Source organism: Narcine bancroftii, chromosome 4 (genome assembly GCF_036971445.1).
Source record: "Narcine bancroftii isolate sNarBan1 chromosome 4, sNarBan1.hap1, whole genome shotgun sequence".
Taxonomy (NCBI): Eukaryota; Metazoa; Chordata; class Chondrichthyes; order Torpediniformes; family Narcinidae; genus Narcine; species Narcine bancroftii.
In genome coordinates, this window is record NC_091472.1 from 9716162 (window position 1) to 9728451 (window position 12290).

At 40.1% G+C, this 12290-nt stretch overlaps 1 protein-coding gene across 17 annotated transcripts in view; it reads right to left on the reverse strand.

Moving 5' to 3' along the window:
• The window catches only part of reps1 (RALBP1 associated Eps domain containing 1), a 112420-nt gene that overhangs the window by 66456 nt on the left and 33674 nt on the right, over window positions 1-12290 (reverse strand). For 14 of the 17 annotated variants that reach the window (XR_011355532.1, XR_011355531.1, XR_011355535.1 and 11 more), the window contains 4 exons: window positions 5969-6163; window positions 5471-5573; window positions 3418-3542; window positions 32-194 (listed from right to left, as the gene is read on the reverse strand). Coding sequence is in view for 10 of the 17 variants with exons in the window: in XM_069930724.1 (XP_069786825.1) it covers window positions 32-194; window positions 3418-3542; window positions 5471-5573; window positions 5969-6103 (526 nt within the window). In the remaining 7 variants the exon portion in view is untranslated. Of the gene's footprint in view, window positions 1-31; window positions 195-3417; window positions 3543-5470; window positions 5574-5968; window positions 6164-12290 lie in introns of those variants that run through there. The other 3 variants (XM_069930728.1, XM_069930731.1, XM_069930730.1) reach the window with 3 other exon arrangements.

Sequence of the window (12290 nt, forward strand, 5' to 3'; positions counted from 1 at the left end):
CATAAAACACTGACTGCATTTCAAATCATACCTGGAATAAAACCATTCAAATCTGGCTGAATATTTTTAAACTGGTTGATGTAATACTGTCTCTGCTCATCTGTAATCTTCCAGGGATCATCGTAGCCACTGGATTGCCTGCGAATTTCCATGGCATTTGTAGCACATGCTACAGTCCTTACTGTTGTTTGCTCCTGCAAAACAAATCCAAGATGAACATTTCAAACGAGTGAGGCTGGCTGAGTGGAGAACGAAATACCACTCAACTCACTCAGCAAGTCGATATCAGCATTTCGTTTCAAATTGTGTGCACAACCAGCTTCCAATGTCAAGCTGCTCAACTGTCAGAAAGATACTAAAAGTATGATAGATGTAGTAGAGAAAGTATCAGTGAAACATAGAAGACAGGAGCAGGAGTAGGCCATTCGGCCCTTCGAGCCTGCTCCGCCATTCAACGAGATCATGGCTGATCTTAAAGTTCAGTACCCCGTCCCCGCCTTCTCTCCGTAACCTTTAATACCCTTATACTGAAGAAATAGATCTAATTCCCTCTTAAATAGATTTAATGAACCTGCCTCTACTGCTCTCTGTGGCAATGAATTCCACAGATTCACCACCCTCTGGGTCAAGAAATTCCTCCTCATCTCGGTCCTGAATGGTTTGCCTATTATCCTCAAACCATGGCCCCGGGTTTTGGATTTTCCCATCCTTGGAAAGGATCCATTCTGTCCAGTCCTGCCAGAATTTTATATGTCTCTGAGATCCCCTCTCAATCTTCTAAACTCCAGCGAGTACAATCCCAATTTGCGCAATCTTTCCTCCTAAGTCATTCCTGCCATTCCAGGTATCAGCCTGGTGAATCGCCTCTGCACTCCCTCCATTGCAAGAACATCCTTCCTTAGATAAGGTGACCAAAACTGCACACAATACTCCAGGTGGGGTCTCACCAAGGCCCTGTACAGCTGCAGTAAGGTATCCTTGTTCCTCGACTGAAACCCTCTTGATATGAAGGCCAACATACCATTTGCCTTTTTAACCGCCTGCTGTACCTGCATGCTCGCTTTCAGAGACTGGTGTACAAGTACCCCTAGGTCTCTCTGCACTTCCCCATCTCTTAATCTATTGCCATTCAAATAGTAATCTGCCCTCCGGTTTGTATGACCAAAGTGGATAACCTCACATTTATCCACATTGTAGTGCATTTGCCATGAATCTGTCCAGTCCCTCAATTTATCCAAATCACACTGGAGCTTCCTGACCCCCTCTTCCGTGCACACAACCCCTCTTAGCTTACTGTCATCTGCATATTTGGAGATTATTCCATCCAATCCCCTCATCCAGATCATTAATGTAAATTGTGAACAGCTGGGGTCCCAGTACAGATCCCTGTGGCACCCCACTGGTCACCGCCTGCCACTCAGAAACCAATAGGGCTGGTTGCTGTACACTCAAATCTGCTCTTTTGGGGGAAAAACTGAGTTGAATGATACAATGGCAACTCCGAGAAAGTATTTTTTCTTATAGCATTAATCTGGAAATGCACTGCTTCAATATTTGCAGCAGTCTTGATGAATAAACTACCGTACAAGATGGAATTTGAACATTAAAAATGTCACCCCAAAACAAGGGGTCGTCTTGTACAAGTATAAAATCCAAACCTTAATACCCCAAAACAAGGGGTCGTCTTGTACAAGTATAAAATCCAAACCTTAATATCCAGTGGTTCAGCATATCCACCATGGCGACGGAGAACAGCATAAAACACAAGGACAATTCCTACAGCCCTACTTCTAAATATTTTTGTACTGAAACTTGGATTTGGAAAACTCAATTAAGAATAATGTTAAAACAATAAAAATGTATTATAAATCAGTTCAACAAAACTTAAAATAACAGCACAAAATTATTATTCTCGACACCATGTTTGTTCCAGTAAAAGAATCAACGCCTAAGTTAAGACACCAGTGTTTACGTTACACCAGCTGAGAACGTTTGATGCATATTATGGTAGGTGATTGACAGTATTTTGCCATGACTTGAAATGAATTGGCTAAATTTTAAATAACCAAGACCACGACATCTAGTAGTGTGCTTAACAGCATCACTCCACTGGTCAGTGGGATGGTGGGTAAAGGACTATTGGGGCAGCAAGCTCTCAGTGGTAAATGCCAGACTTGGGGTAGTCTTATTCAGCAAGTATAGCTCAAAACCTACATTTTAAGTGGAAATTCCAGGGTAATACACCCAGTTGCCTTCAACGCTGACATACGCTAATAACCTATTGGAAGAAAGTTCAACATTGGTACTTTTGAGAAAAGCCTGGAATTCTGGCATTCGAGTGATCATTAATCTTCAAGTTTGTTGCAATACATTGGACATTTCGAGGAAACATAATTAATGGATAATAAACTAATAACTGCTGTCCATTCCCAAACATTTATGCCCCAAAGATGCAGCAGTTCTGTGCAGCAACAAAATAACTCCCATCAACAAATACTTCTCCCCTGCACCTCACTTCGAGGTGAATGTTCCAAGCTGCCCTCCATATTTATTACATTGTTGACAGAAGGCCACAAACTTTAACTTAGGAGTTGGGATGTTACAGTTGTATAAATCTTCGGTGAATCCACAATTGTGAGTATAATTTGGTACTTGGGAGTATAGTGCTGGTTGCCAGACAAAATTTGGGTTAAGAGGGTGCAGAAAAGATTCACAGGAACATTGCCTGGACTGGAGAGCTGGCAGGGTGGGGGAAGGTGCCCAAGGTGGGTAACCTATTGGGGTTTAAAAATTATGTGTGGCAGAGATAGTGGAGTCTTTTCCCCTAAAGTCTAAAATTAGAATGAGAGTGGGAAGATGTGAAGGGAAGGAGGGCTCTGAGGGGCAGATTGAAGGAGCTGCAAAAGGTAGAGGCAGGAAAAAAAAAATTCCAGCTATTTCCACAGAACGGGGGCTTGGAGTATTTCTCGCAAATTGAGATTTTCAGTAAATCAGCCACATTTTCTGCACATGGCATCAAGAAAAGAGATAAAGTGTTGATTTGTTTCTTTTTCCCCACTCAATATTGGCCTTGAAAGTTCATTTTATTTGTCATCTCAAACCTTGGATAGTGATTTGTGAATTCTACAAGAGCTACTTTAAGTCTGCCAAAAGGCCATAGTGCAGAGGTTGCCTGAACAAAGTTGAAGATATTTGGGCAAGTAGATGGATAGGATAGATTGAAGGATTTGGGCCAAGCACAGGCAAATGAAATTAGAGTAGACAGGCATCTAAGTCAACATAGATGAGTTGGGCTAAAGAGTCTGTTTCTGTGCTGTGCAAGACTACATAAAAAAAATAAACATTTAGAAACTCCAAGATTGAATGACCAGGGCAAACAGCTTCAGAACTTGCGAGTTAACCATAGTCCATGCTTACCTGAAAGGAAGCAGGGTGCATTGTTGGAAGTGTGCTGCTGGGGGGAGTGTCAGTGAAACTCACCCAGCTCTCTTGATTAGGAGGGGGAGAGTGGGCAGACCACATTCCATCACTAGCGGCTGAGCCTGGAATGGAAAAAGTAGAAATCATTATTTAGAAATAAGCACTGAAGACCAAAGTTTGAAGACAAAATATAAAAATAAAACATGGTGCAAGCCTGTCATTTTATAATTAAAATTCTACAACTGTACAAACTTAGGCGAGAGATCAGAACAAAACTAGACATGGCAAGCTGTGTAGAACTTTGGCACCATTAAAAAAAAAAGAATGTTTCAGTGATGTTTAACATGGTTTGGAAGTCAAAAAGGGTAATCTTATCACACACGCTATTTATAATTTCAATCAACTCAATTTTTCACTGGCAAACAACCTTGGAACATGCGAAATACAAGTAAATATCCCAGAATCTGAGTCAGCTCTTTCCTGCCAGATTCCGGATCAATGGCTTATTTGCTCTGCTCCTTTCTGGGGGCAGAGATCCTCCTTCTCCCTTTTAACATTAAAAAAATTACTTCCTTTCATAACTGTACCTCCCCTTCTAATTTTCCACACAACCCTCATGCTTCCAGGACAGCCAATTCATTACAAAGCTCTCCGCATCATTCAAATCATGTTGAATGACACCTCTCCTTTATTTAAAAATGTTCTTCTGGAATTTAGAAAACTAGGGGTATGGACCAGGTGCTGGTCAGTAGGACTAGGAGGGTGGGAATTTGTTTCGGCATGGACTAGTAGGGCCAAACTGGCCTGTTCTGTGCTGTATATAGTTATGTTTCTTTCCTTCCTCAACAGACCGAGCAATGTGTAGGCCAGGGTGGCATGGTTAGAACAATGCTGTTACAGCACCCGCAATCGGCTCCTGGGTTCTAATCCCACACTACAAGGAGTTTGTACGTTCTTCCCCCCTCTCTGCGTGGGTTTTCCCCGGCGTTCCAGTTTCCTCCCACCGTTCACAACATACCGGGGATTGCGGGTCAATTGGGTAGTATGGGCTCGTGGGCCGAAAGGCTAACGTGTGCTGATGGCTAATCCAATGCTGCCACCGTCAATGTGAAGGATGGGAGGAAGAACTTGGTTGACTGGAAAATGTATGAGATAGGGAGTGTTTACTTTTTTTAAAGTAGGAATATATAGGTCAGCACAACATTGAGGGCCAAATGGCCTGTACTGTGCTGTAGTGTCCTATGTACTACTGAGTAACATGTAAAAATAAAGAGTGAAATTAAAGCATGCTGGGGTAATAACTAGAAGTAACAGTCAATACTCTTCGTCACACACCAAGATCCCAAGGGTGCTGATTATAGTTTTATTCATGCTATGACAACTAAATCTCTACTCTCAACACTGACCAACCCAAGTGTTAAATTATTAGATGTTTAGCACAGTAACAGGCCCTTCCATCCCACGAGCCGTGCTGCCCAATTACACCCAGCTCGCTGACAACCCCGCAAGTTTTGATGGGTGGGAGGAAACGGGAGCACCTGGAGACATGGGGATGTCGTACAAACTCCTGAGAGGTAGCGCCGGATTCGAACCCGGGTCACTGGTGCTGAAGTAAATAGCATTATTGCTAACCCCATTACGCTTTCAAAATGAAACTCCACTTTATTCTTCCATTATTCCAAATGATACAGGACCCTAATTGCGGATGCTCCAAGTAATTGCAACTTGGAGCGAGTTTTAGATATCCACCACAATAACTTGCCAGATTGAAATCTACTGTATTCACTGGTCAAAACATGCAGGAAAAGAAAGTGGCACCTAAAGGTGGTAAATGGCTTCAGCATTTCAGCTTGGACCACAGAACAACATTATGTGCCAGTTGACTTTCTCTAGTTTCAACGTCCAGATCACGGTAATAATTTTATACATTCAAATACTTTACTGATCAAATTGACAAGTTCCATCTCTTGTTACAACCACTCAATGCTGGACCATCCTCTTCCAAAGAAAGCCCATGTCCCAAATTTTGCTCGGGGATTCCCTGCATTACCTCCACTCGGGTGCTGCTTGCTGTGTTTCCTCCAGGCGATTGGCGAAGATGGTGGCGAGTGATGAGGAGACACAACTGGGGAGACAGAATCCTGATGGAGTGGCTGTTGGGGGTGGGGGCGCGTTGCGGGAGAGAGAAACGAAAATTCAGGTCTTCAGAGTAGAACTGCATGAAAACAAAATCTGCGCTGGTACTTAATCTCTCTGTTCAGTTGATGTGACATGAAGCAACTAATTTTGTTCTCAAAACAATGAATTTTAAAAATATGCCTTCAGCAGTAACCTTGACAAATGACATGCAGCAATCTCATGATAATGGAATTGGACGGACAATACACAAGTTTAAACCACTTGGCAAATACCCAGACTGAATTCATCGTTTATATAAATAAAAAACAGTATTCTGATCTTTGGAATATTAACTATGATGGAGAAGGGGAAGTGCAGAAAGGAGAGAGAAATTGGCACAAACTGAAGAGAATGGATGGTTTCACAATACCTGTTCTGTTCCTGGCACTCGTGGTGCAATCACATCATGAGGCACACTGGTGGAGACCTTTTTAACTTGTGTACGGCTGGGAGGGGGAGGAATGACACTGGTGTACGTGCCCTGGCTATCAGGATCAGAATACATAGATGCACACCTCAGCTCCTGCTTATTCTCAGAAACTACAGACGTGTAATGGATCCTTCACTGTTGAGAAAAAATATCATTTAACCACAAGATGATGCCAGGGTGGAATAGCATTAGAACATTACAGCACAGTACAGGCCCTTCAGCACACAATGTTGTGACAATCTATTCAAACCCACTCAACAATCTAAACCTTCCCTACCTCACACCCATTACCCCCTATTTTTCTTACATCCAAGTACCTGTCTAAGAGTCATTTGAAACTCCTTACTGGACAGCCTCCACCACCACCCCTGGCAATGTATTCCAGGTATCCACTACACTCTGTAAAAAAAAAGATACCCCTGATATCTCCACTAACGTGTCCTCCCTTCAACTTGTACAGATGTTCTCTGGGTTTTGCTAATGTCACCCCAGGTGCTGGCTGTCTGTGGCCTCAATCTTGAAAATCTCAATTAAGTCACCTCTCATCTCTTTTATCTACAAAGAGAAGCTTGAAGCTAAACTACAATTATATTGCTGGAAAGATAAAACATACTATAGTAAAATCCCCTTTATCCGGAATTCAAGCAACTGACAATCTCATGCAACTTGCAAAAAAAATTATAGAATTGCAGAATTCTTCTCACTTTTAACATTTAAGAAGAATTTGGACAGGAACTCGGACAAGAATGATATGGAAGGTTATGGACTGGGTGAAGGTCATTGGGACTAGGCAAAACAAATGGTTTGGCACAGACTAGAAGGGCCAAAGGGGCCTGTTTCTGTGCTGTAGCCCGGACAAGAATGATATGGAAGGTTATGGACTGGGTGAAGGTCAGTGGGACTAGGCAAAACAAATGGTTTGGCACAGACTAGAAGGGCCAAAGGGGCCTGTTTCTGTGCTGTAGCCCGGACAAGAATGATATGGAAGGTTATGGACTGGGTGAAGGTCAGTGGGACTAGGCAAAACAAATGGTTTGGCACAGACTAGAAGGGCCAAAGGGGCCTGTTTCTGTGCTGTAGCATTCTATGGTTCTAAAACAGGTTAAAAAAAACACACACACGGGAGTTTAAAATTGGCAAACTAACTGCGAGGGGCGCCAATGACATAATACACAATCTCAAGCAACCGGAAAATTCACTAACCTGGCATCTACAAATCTCCACTGGGGTTTACTGTACTTTGATATTATGATAATATTAACTTTTTTTAATATACATAATCGTCATTGCTGCCTGACCCTGCTCAACATTTGGATACAAGTTTTTGCGTAAAAACATTTTATGGGGAAGAGGGACAGGTAGTTTAAAAAAACATTTTTGTGCACATGAAATCATACAAATGTACTCACAAAAATGGATCTTTATTAGCCCCTCCCCATGCCACCCCATTTAATCCTATTTGCCTGCACCTCTGTACTTCTTTCCCATCCTTTAATAGTATCTGCCTCCTCTACTTCCTTCAGCAGCTCGCTCCAAATATTTACCATCTCCTGGAAAAAAGTGCCCTTTTTTTCCCACTACTTTATTTATTCGTTCAACAGGTTATTACATACAGTAAAAAAAAAGTACATATTGTGAACAATAAAAAAAAAATTTATATAAAAAAGAAGAGAAAAAAAAGAAACCCCCTCCCCCTCTCAGCCAGCTCTCTTCAGGAGAGCCAAAAAGAAAAAAAACCTAAAATATATTTACTAAAATCTAATCAAAGTAAATTTAAATGTAAATATTCTGAAGGGATATTTAAGAAAAAAAAGAATAATTATCAAGAAAACATATGTGATTTTTTCCATTACCAAACAAGTTTTCATCCATTTTTCCATGTACTTGCTATACATTTTTTTTGCTACAGATAAAGATAAATATACAAAAGCAATCTGAAATTTATCTAATCCCAAATGTTTCAAAGGCTTCAACTTACCCAACAAAAATATTGCCGGGTCTAAAAGTATTTTAATCTTATACAAATGTTCCAAAAACAATTGAATTGCTTTCCAAAAAGATTGTATATGTGCACATAACCAAACAGCATGAAAAAAAGTTCCAACCGAATTACCACATCTAAAACAAGAATCTGATTTACTAAAACCATTAAAAAAAAAACTTTTCAGGTGTTAATACAATTGATGTAAAAAATTGTAATTAACCATTGCATAATGAACATTTATCGATCTAGTAACTATCATAACAAATATCTAACCAGTCATCCTCGGGAAAAATAACATTAATATCTTTTTCCCATTTAATTTAGATCTATCCCATCCCTTTTTTTCCATACTCTCCTGTAGTATTTGGTACATCAATTAAATATATCCCTTCTTTGGTACAATCACAAGTAAAGATTCAAATTTAGTCAATTTAGGTAAAGTCATATCTCTACCAAATATTTGTTTTACTGAAGATCAAAGTTGATAATAAACGAATAAAGAATTCTCATTAATACCAAAATCTTCCCTCATTTGATTAAAGGATAAAAATTTACCTTCTTTAAAACAATCCCCCCAAGTTTTTTATACCTTTAGATTTCCAATGTAATAAACATCGATTATGCATTGAAAAAGGAATAAGTTGATTATTATATAGTCAATAATTTACCCTTAGAACCTATCATTCTATTTTTCCTCATCCATAACTTCACTAAATGCTTTAATATAGGCACATTATATTGTTCTAATAAATTTAAATTCCACCGAAACAAAAACTTATGCATTTCAAATTCAAAAATATTCGCCATTTCAATTTTAGCCCAACTAGGGGGCCGTTCCAAATCCATTAAAGAACTAATAAATTTAAATTGAGCAGCCTCATAATAATTTTGAAAATGAAGTAAGCGTAATCCTCCTAATGCATATTTCCAAGTTAATTTATTCAAAGCTACTCTCGGAAATTTACCTTCCATAAAAATTCCCTAACCATTTTATTTAAATCTCGGAAAAAATTCTTATTAAGTAAACATGGAATTGACTGAAACAAATATTGTATACATGGAAAGATATTCATTTTAATTGTATTTATTCTTCCAATTAAATTTATAGGAAGATCCTTCCACTTAATCAAATCAGCTTTGATCTTTTTCATTAACAGTATATAATTTAAATAAAGATTGATAGTCAACATCCACATTTATACCCAAATATTTAATTCAATCAGTCCACTTCAAATTAGAAAAAGGTGCCCCTTAAATTTCTTCCTTTTCAGCTTGAAACTCTCCAGTCTTGCAGTGGTGGGTTGGGGGAGAGAAAAGACTAATCCATCTATGCCTCTCAATTTTTAAAATCTTTTATTACATTGTGTATTGTTGCCAATCTGATGGAGGTAATTGTGCATTATCCATTTATGAAACTGTTTCAGGGCAAGCTAATATGTGCAAATGCCAACAGTGTTAAATCCTACCTAGACCCAAACTTTTGAAATTGCAGAGTATAGTCAAGCGCCAGGAAACCCTAGGGCAGCATCCCAGACGTCAGAGTTCATCACTCCAGTCTTTTTCTATGGGTTCCAATGGTTGGTTTTAAGGTAAACAATTTGACATGTACAGGTTGAGCCTTAATTTGAAGTCTAACACTAAACTTAGTTTTATAGACACTGTATATTACAAATTCTTCTTTTACCAATATAGTTTATCAAGTTGAGAAATTAAGCACTGAAATACATTTCTTCAATCTCTCCCCATTTCAATTCAATTTTCTCCTTTTCAACAGTTGCATTACTTAAAAAAGAGGGATTGAGAATCTGTAGGTAGAACTTAAAAGAAAAATGCCACCCTTCTCATGTGGAAGATCTGCCAAGAACACGTACAACATGCACAATGGCGATGGTGCCTGTGCTTCGCAGTAGCAGCCATGAGGGGTTGCAGACTCCAGGAGAGCAGACCAGCACAGGGCACCAGAAATGGGGAGAACACTCCCCGTTGAGAAGAAGCATGTGAGTTGAGCCTACAGATTGGTGACCACAGCAGCAGACCAGGGAGAGCCTCAGTGGCTGAGGGACCCACAAAGGCTACAGGTGACACACAGACAGGGGAACCTGCATGGGCTGTGGGCTGCTGGAGACTGGCTCATGGGAACCGGGTATCAGAACTAGGATTTGAGAGGGTGAATGAGGGCAAGAAGGGCTCCTGAAAGGCCTCAGGCACTAAAGGTTTCCCCGATAGTGTTGGAAGTTCAGATCTGGAGCTCAGGTTCCCGATGAATCAAATAGGAGTCTGTGTGGCTGCAGGACTGCAGGAAGTGAATCCATCAACACTCAGCAACTCTCTTTTGGTATCATGGCTGCCAGGCTCATGACAGCTCTATTTGCCTTACGACAGACATGATATACTTTAAATGTACTATCATATGACAATGAAAGGAATCTTGAACAACATGTACAAAGCCCTTCAAACCTACTCTATAATTGGAACAAGTGTGGCTAATTTTCCAGTACTAATTGTTCAATGCCCAGAAATCTAGAGATTCAGTTTGAATGGAACTGAAGAGATGAAGCATCCACAATCCCCATCCCCCCACCGAGTAGGGTGGGAGTAGGGTCAGAGTCCTACTTCATCCAAGTCCTAAAATACCCACACCTCATCCTGAATCCATGGTTGTAGATGCTTCAGCCAGTAGAAATACACTCCCTCCAATCAACTTAGTAAAGCAATTGTACATCTCATTCTTCTAAGCATTAGACCAGTTTACTCAATCCATGTGCATTAAGAATTCACCAAATCTAGCACGAGTAATATTGTTATGTACTTGTGTTGTTTTTTTAATATAAACGGGGGGGGGGGGGTTTAAAAAACAGGATTTAGGTGAACACGCACATCGAAGATAGAAAAAGTACAGTGAACTCTTCACTGGGTTCCCTCTTGCTTTCTGGTGTTTTCTTGTACGAGGGGAGCCAGAAACACAATAAATAATTTCTATTCTTCTCCATCCCCCTCAATATTCCAAGAAATGGCACCTTTTCTTTCTTTTTCATCTGTTCTTAAATTTTCTGCTTAGCACCTTCCTGGTGAACCACAACACTTTTAATTTTATAGAACACAAAAAGGGCCTTCACTTTGTTCTTACGACAATAAATCTACTCCACAACAATCAAATTTTTTCCCTACCTCACACCCACAACCCTGTTTCTTCTACATACATGTGCGTATCCAAGAGTCTTTTAAATGTCCTTAACATTTAGCCAGTAACGATCCTAACGTCTGTTAAGCTCTTTTCTACCATACAGAGCCACAAGAATCCCTCTCAACATATCTGCATCTGCCCATTTGACCTTCCATCAATCTGTGTTTTCGATATCAACGTCGCTCTCAATTTGGAGAGATACATGCAGACCCTGCATTATGACCATTTGAGTTGTGGAAATCTGCTCTTCTAGAATTTAAAAAATACCCAAATATCTGAGGTATGAAATAAGATTAGCACTCAGAATGTGTCAATTTTCATTTTAATTCAGTTCACATTTTCTGGGTCAAAACCACATTACGCATTATGGAAAACCGTGATGGGACTGTTGGGAACACAACCCTTCCTCGTAAGGCAGGATTAACCTACATTTGGTAGAAATACTGGGCGCAGTAGGAGACACAGCACTCCTTTCCAGAGTTCTAGCTCCCAATCCAACTACCGACGGCTCTGAACGGCATTTAAATGGCCTGCTAAAGGAGCCAACTGGTTTATTTTAAAGTCTTGCAACTGGATTCACTTCTAGCAGTCCTGGAGTTTGAATTTCCAATGTGATTTTGCAGCAAAGAGTTGTTATTACGTGACCGGTTTGACATCTGCAAAGTTCAGAGAAAGGGTGAGAGCTGAAACACTCACTTTGTTCTTACGACAATGAAGAAACTGCTAAGGATTTTCACCACTCTATCACCATTTCAGGTTTATTTTATTTTCCCCTTGTGTTAGGTCTGCTTTGTTCATGAATGAGTGAGACAAACACCAGGCTGAGTCGAAATCAGGGTTCTTTGTTCTTTATTACCGGATTGTAACACTTGCGACTAACCATGTTAGTCGGAGAATGCATTCTGCCGTTATCAGCAAAATGGTGATTTTTTATACCCTTGGATACATGCTTAGAACATCATCATATCATTACTTGTCCAATGACTAAAACTGTTGCTATCCTTTCCCTGCTAGCTTCCTGCCTCTCAATCCATCAATGTCTCTCTTATCTTGTAAGTACAAGGATGCATTCACATCTTGTTACAGCCCTGTAC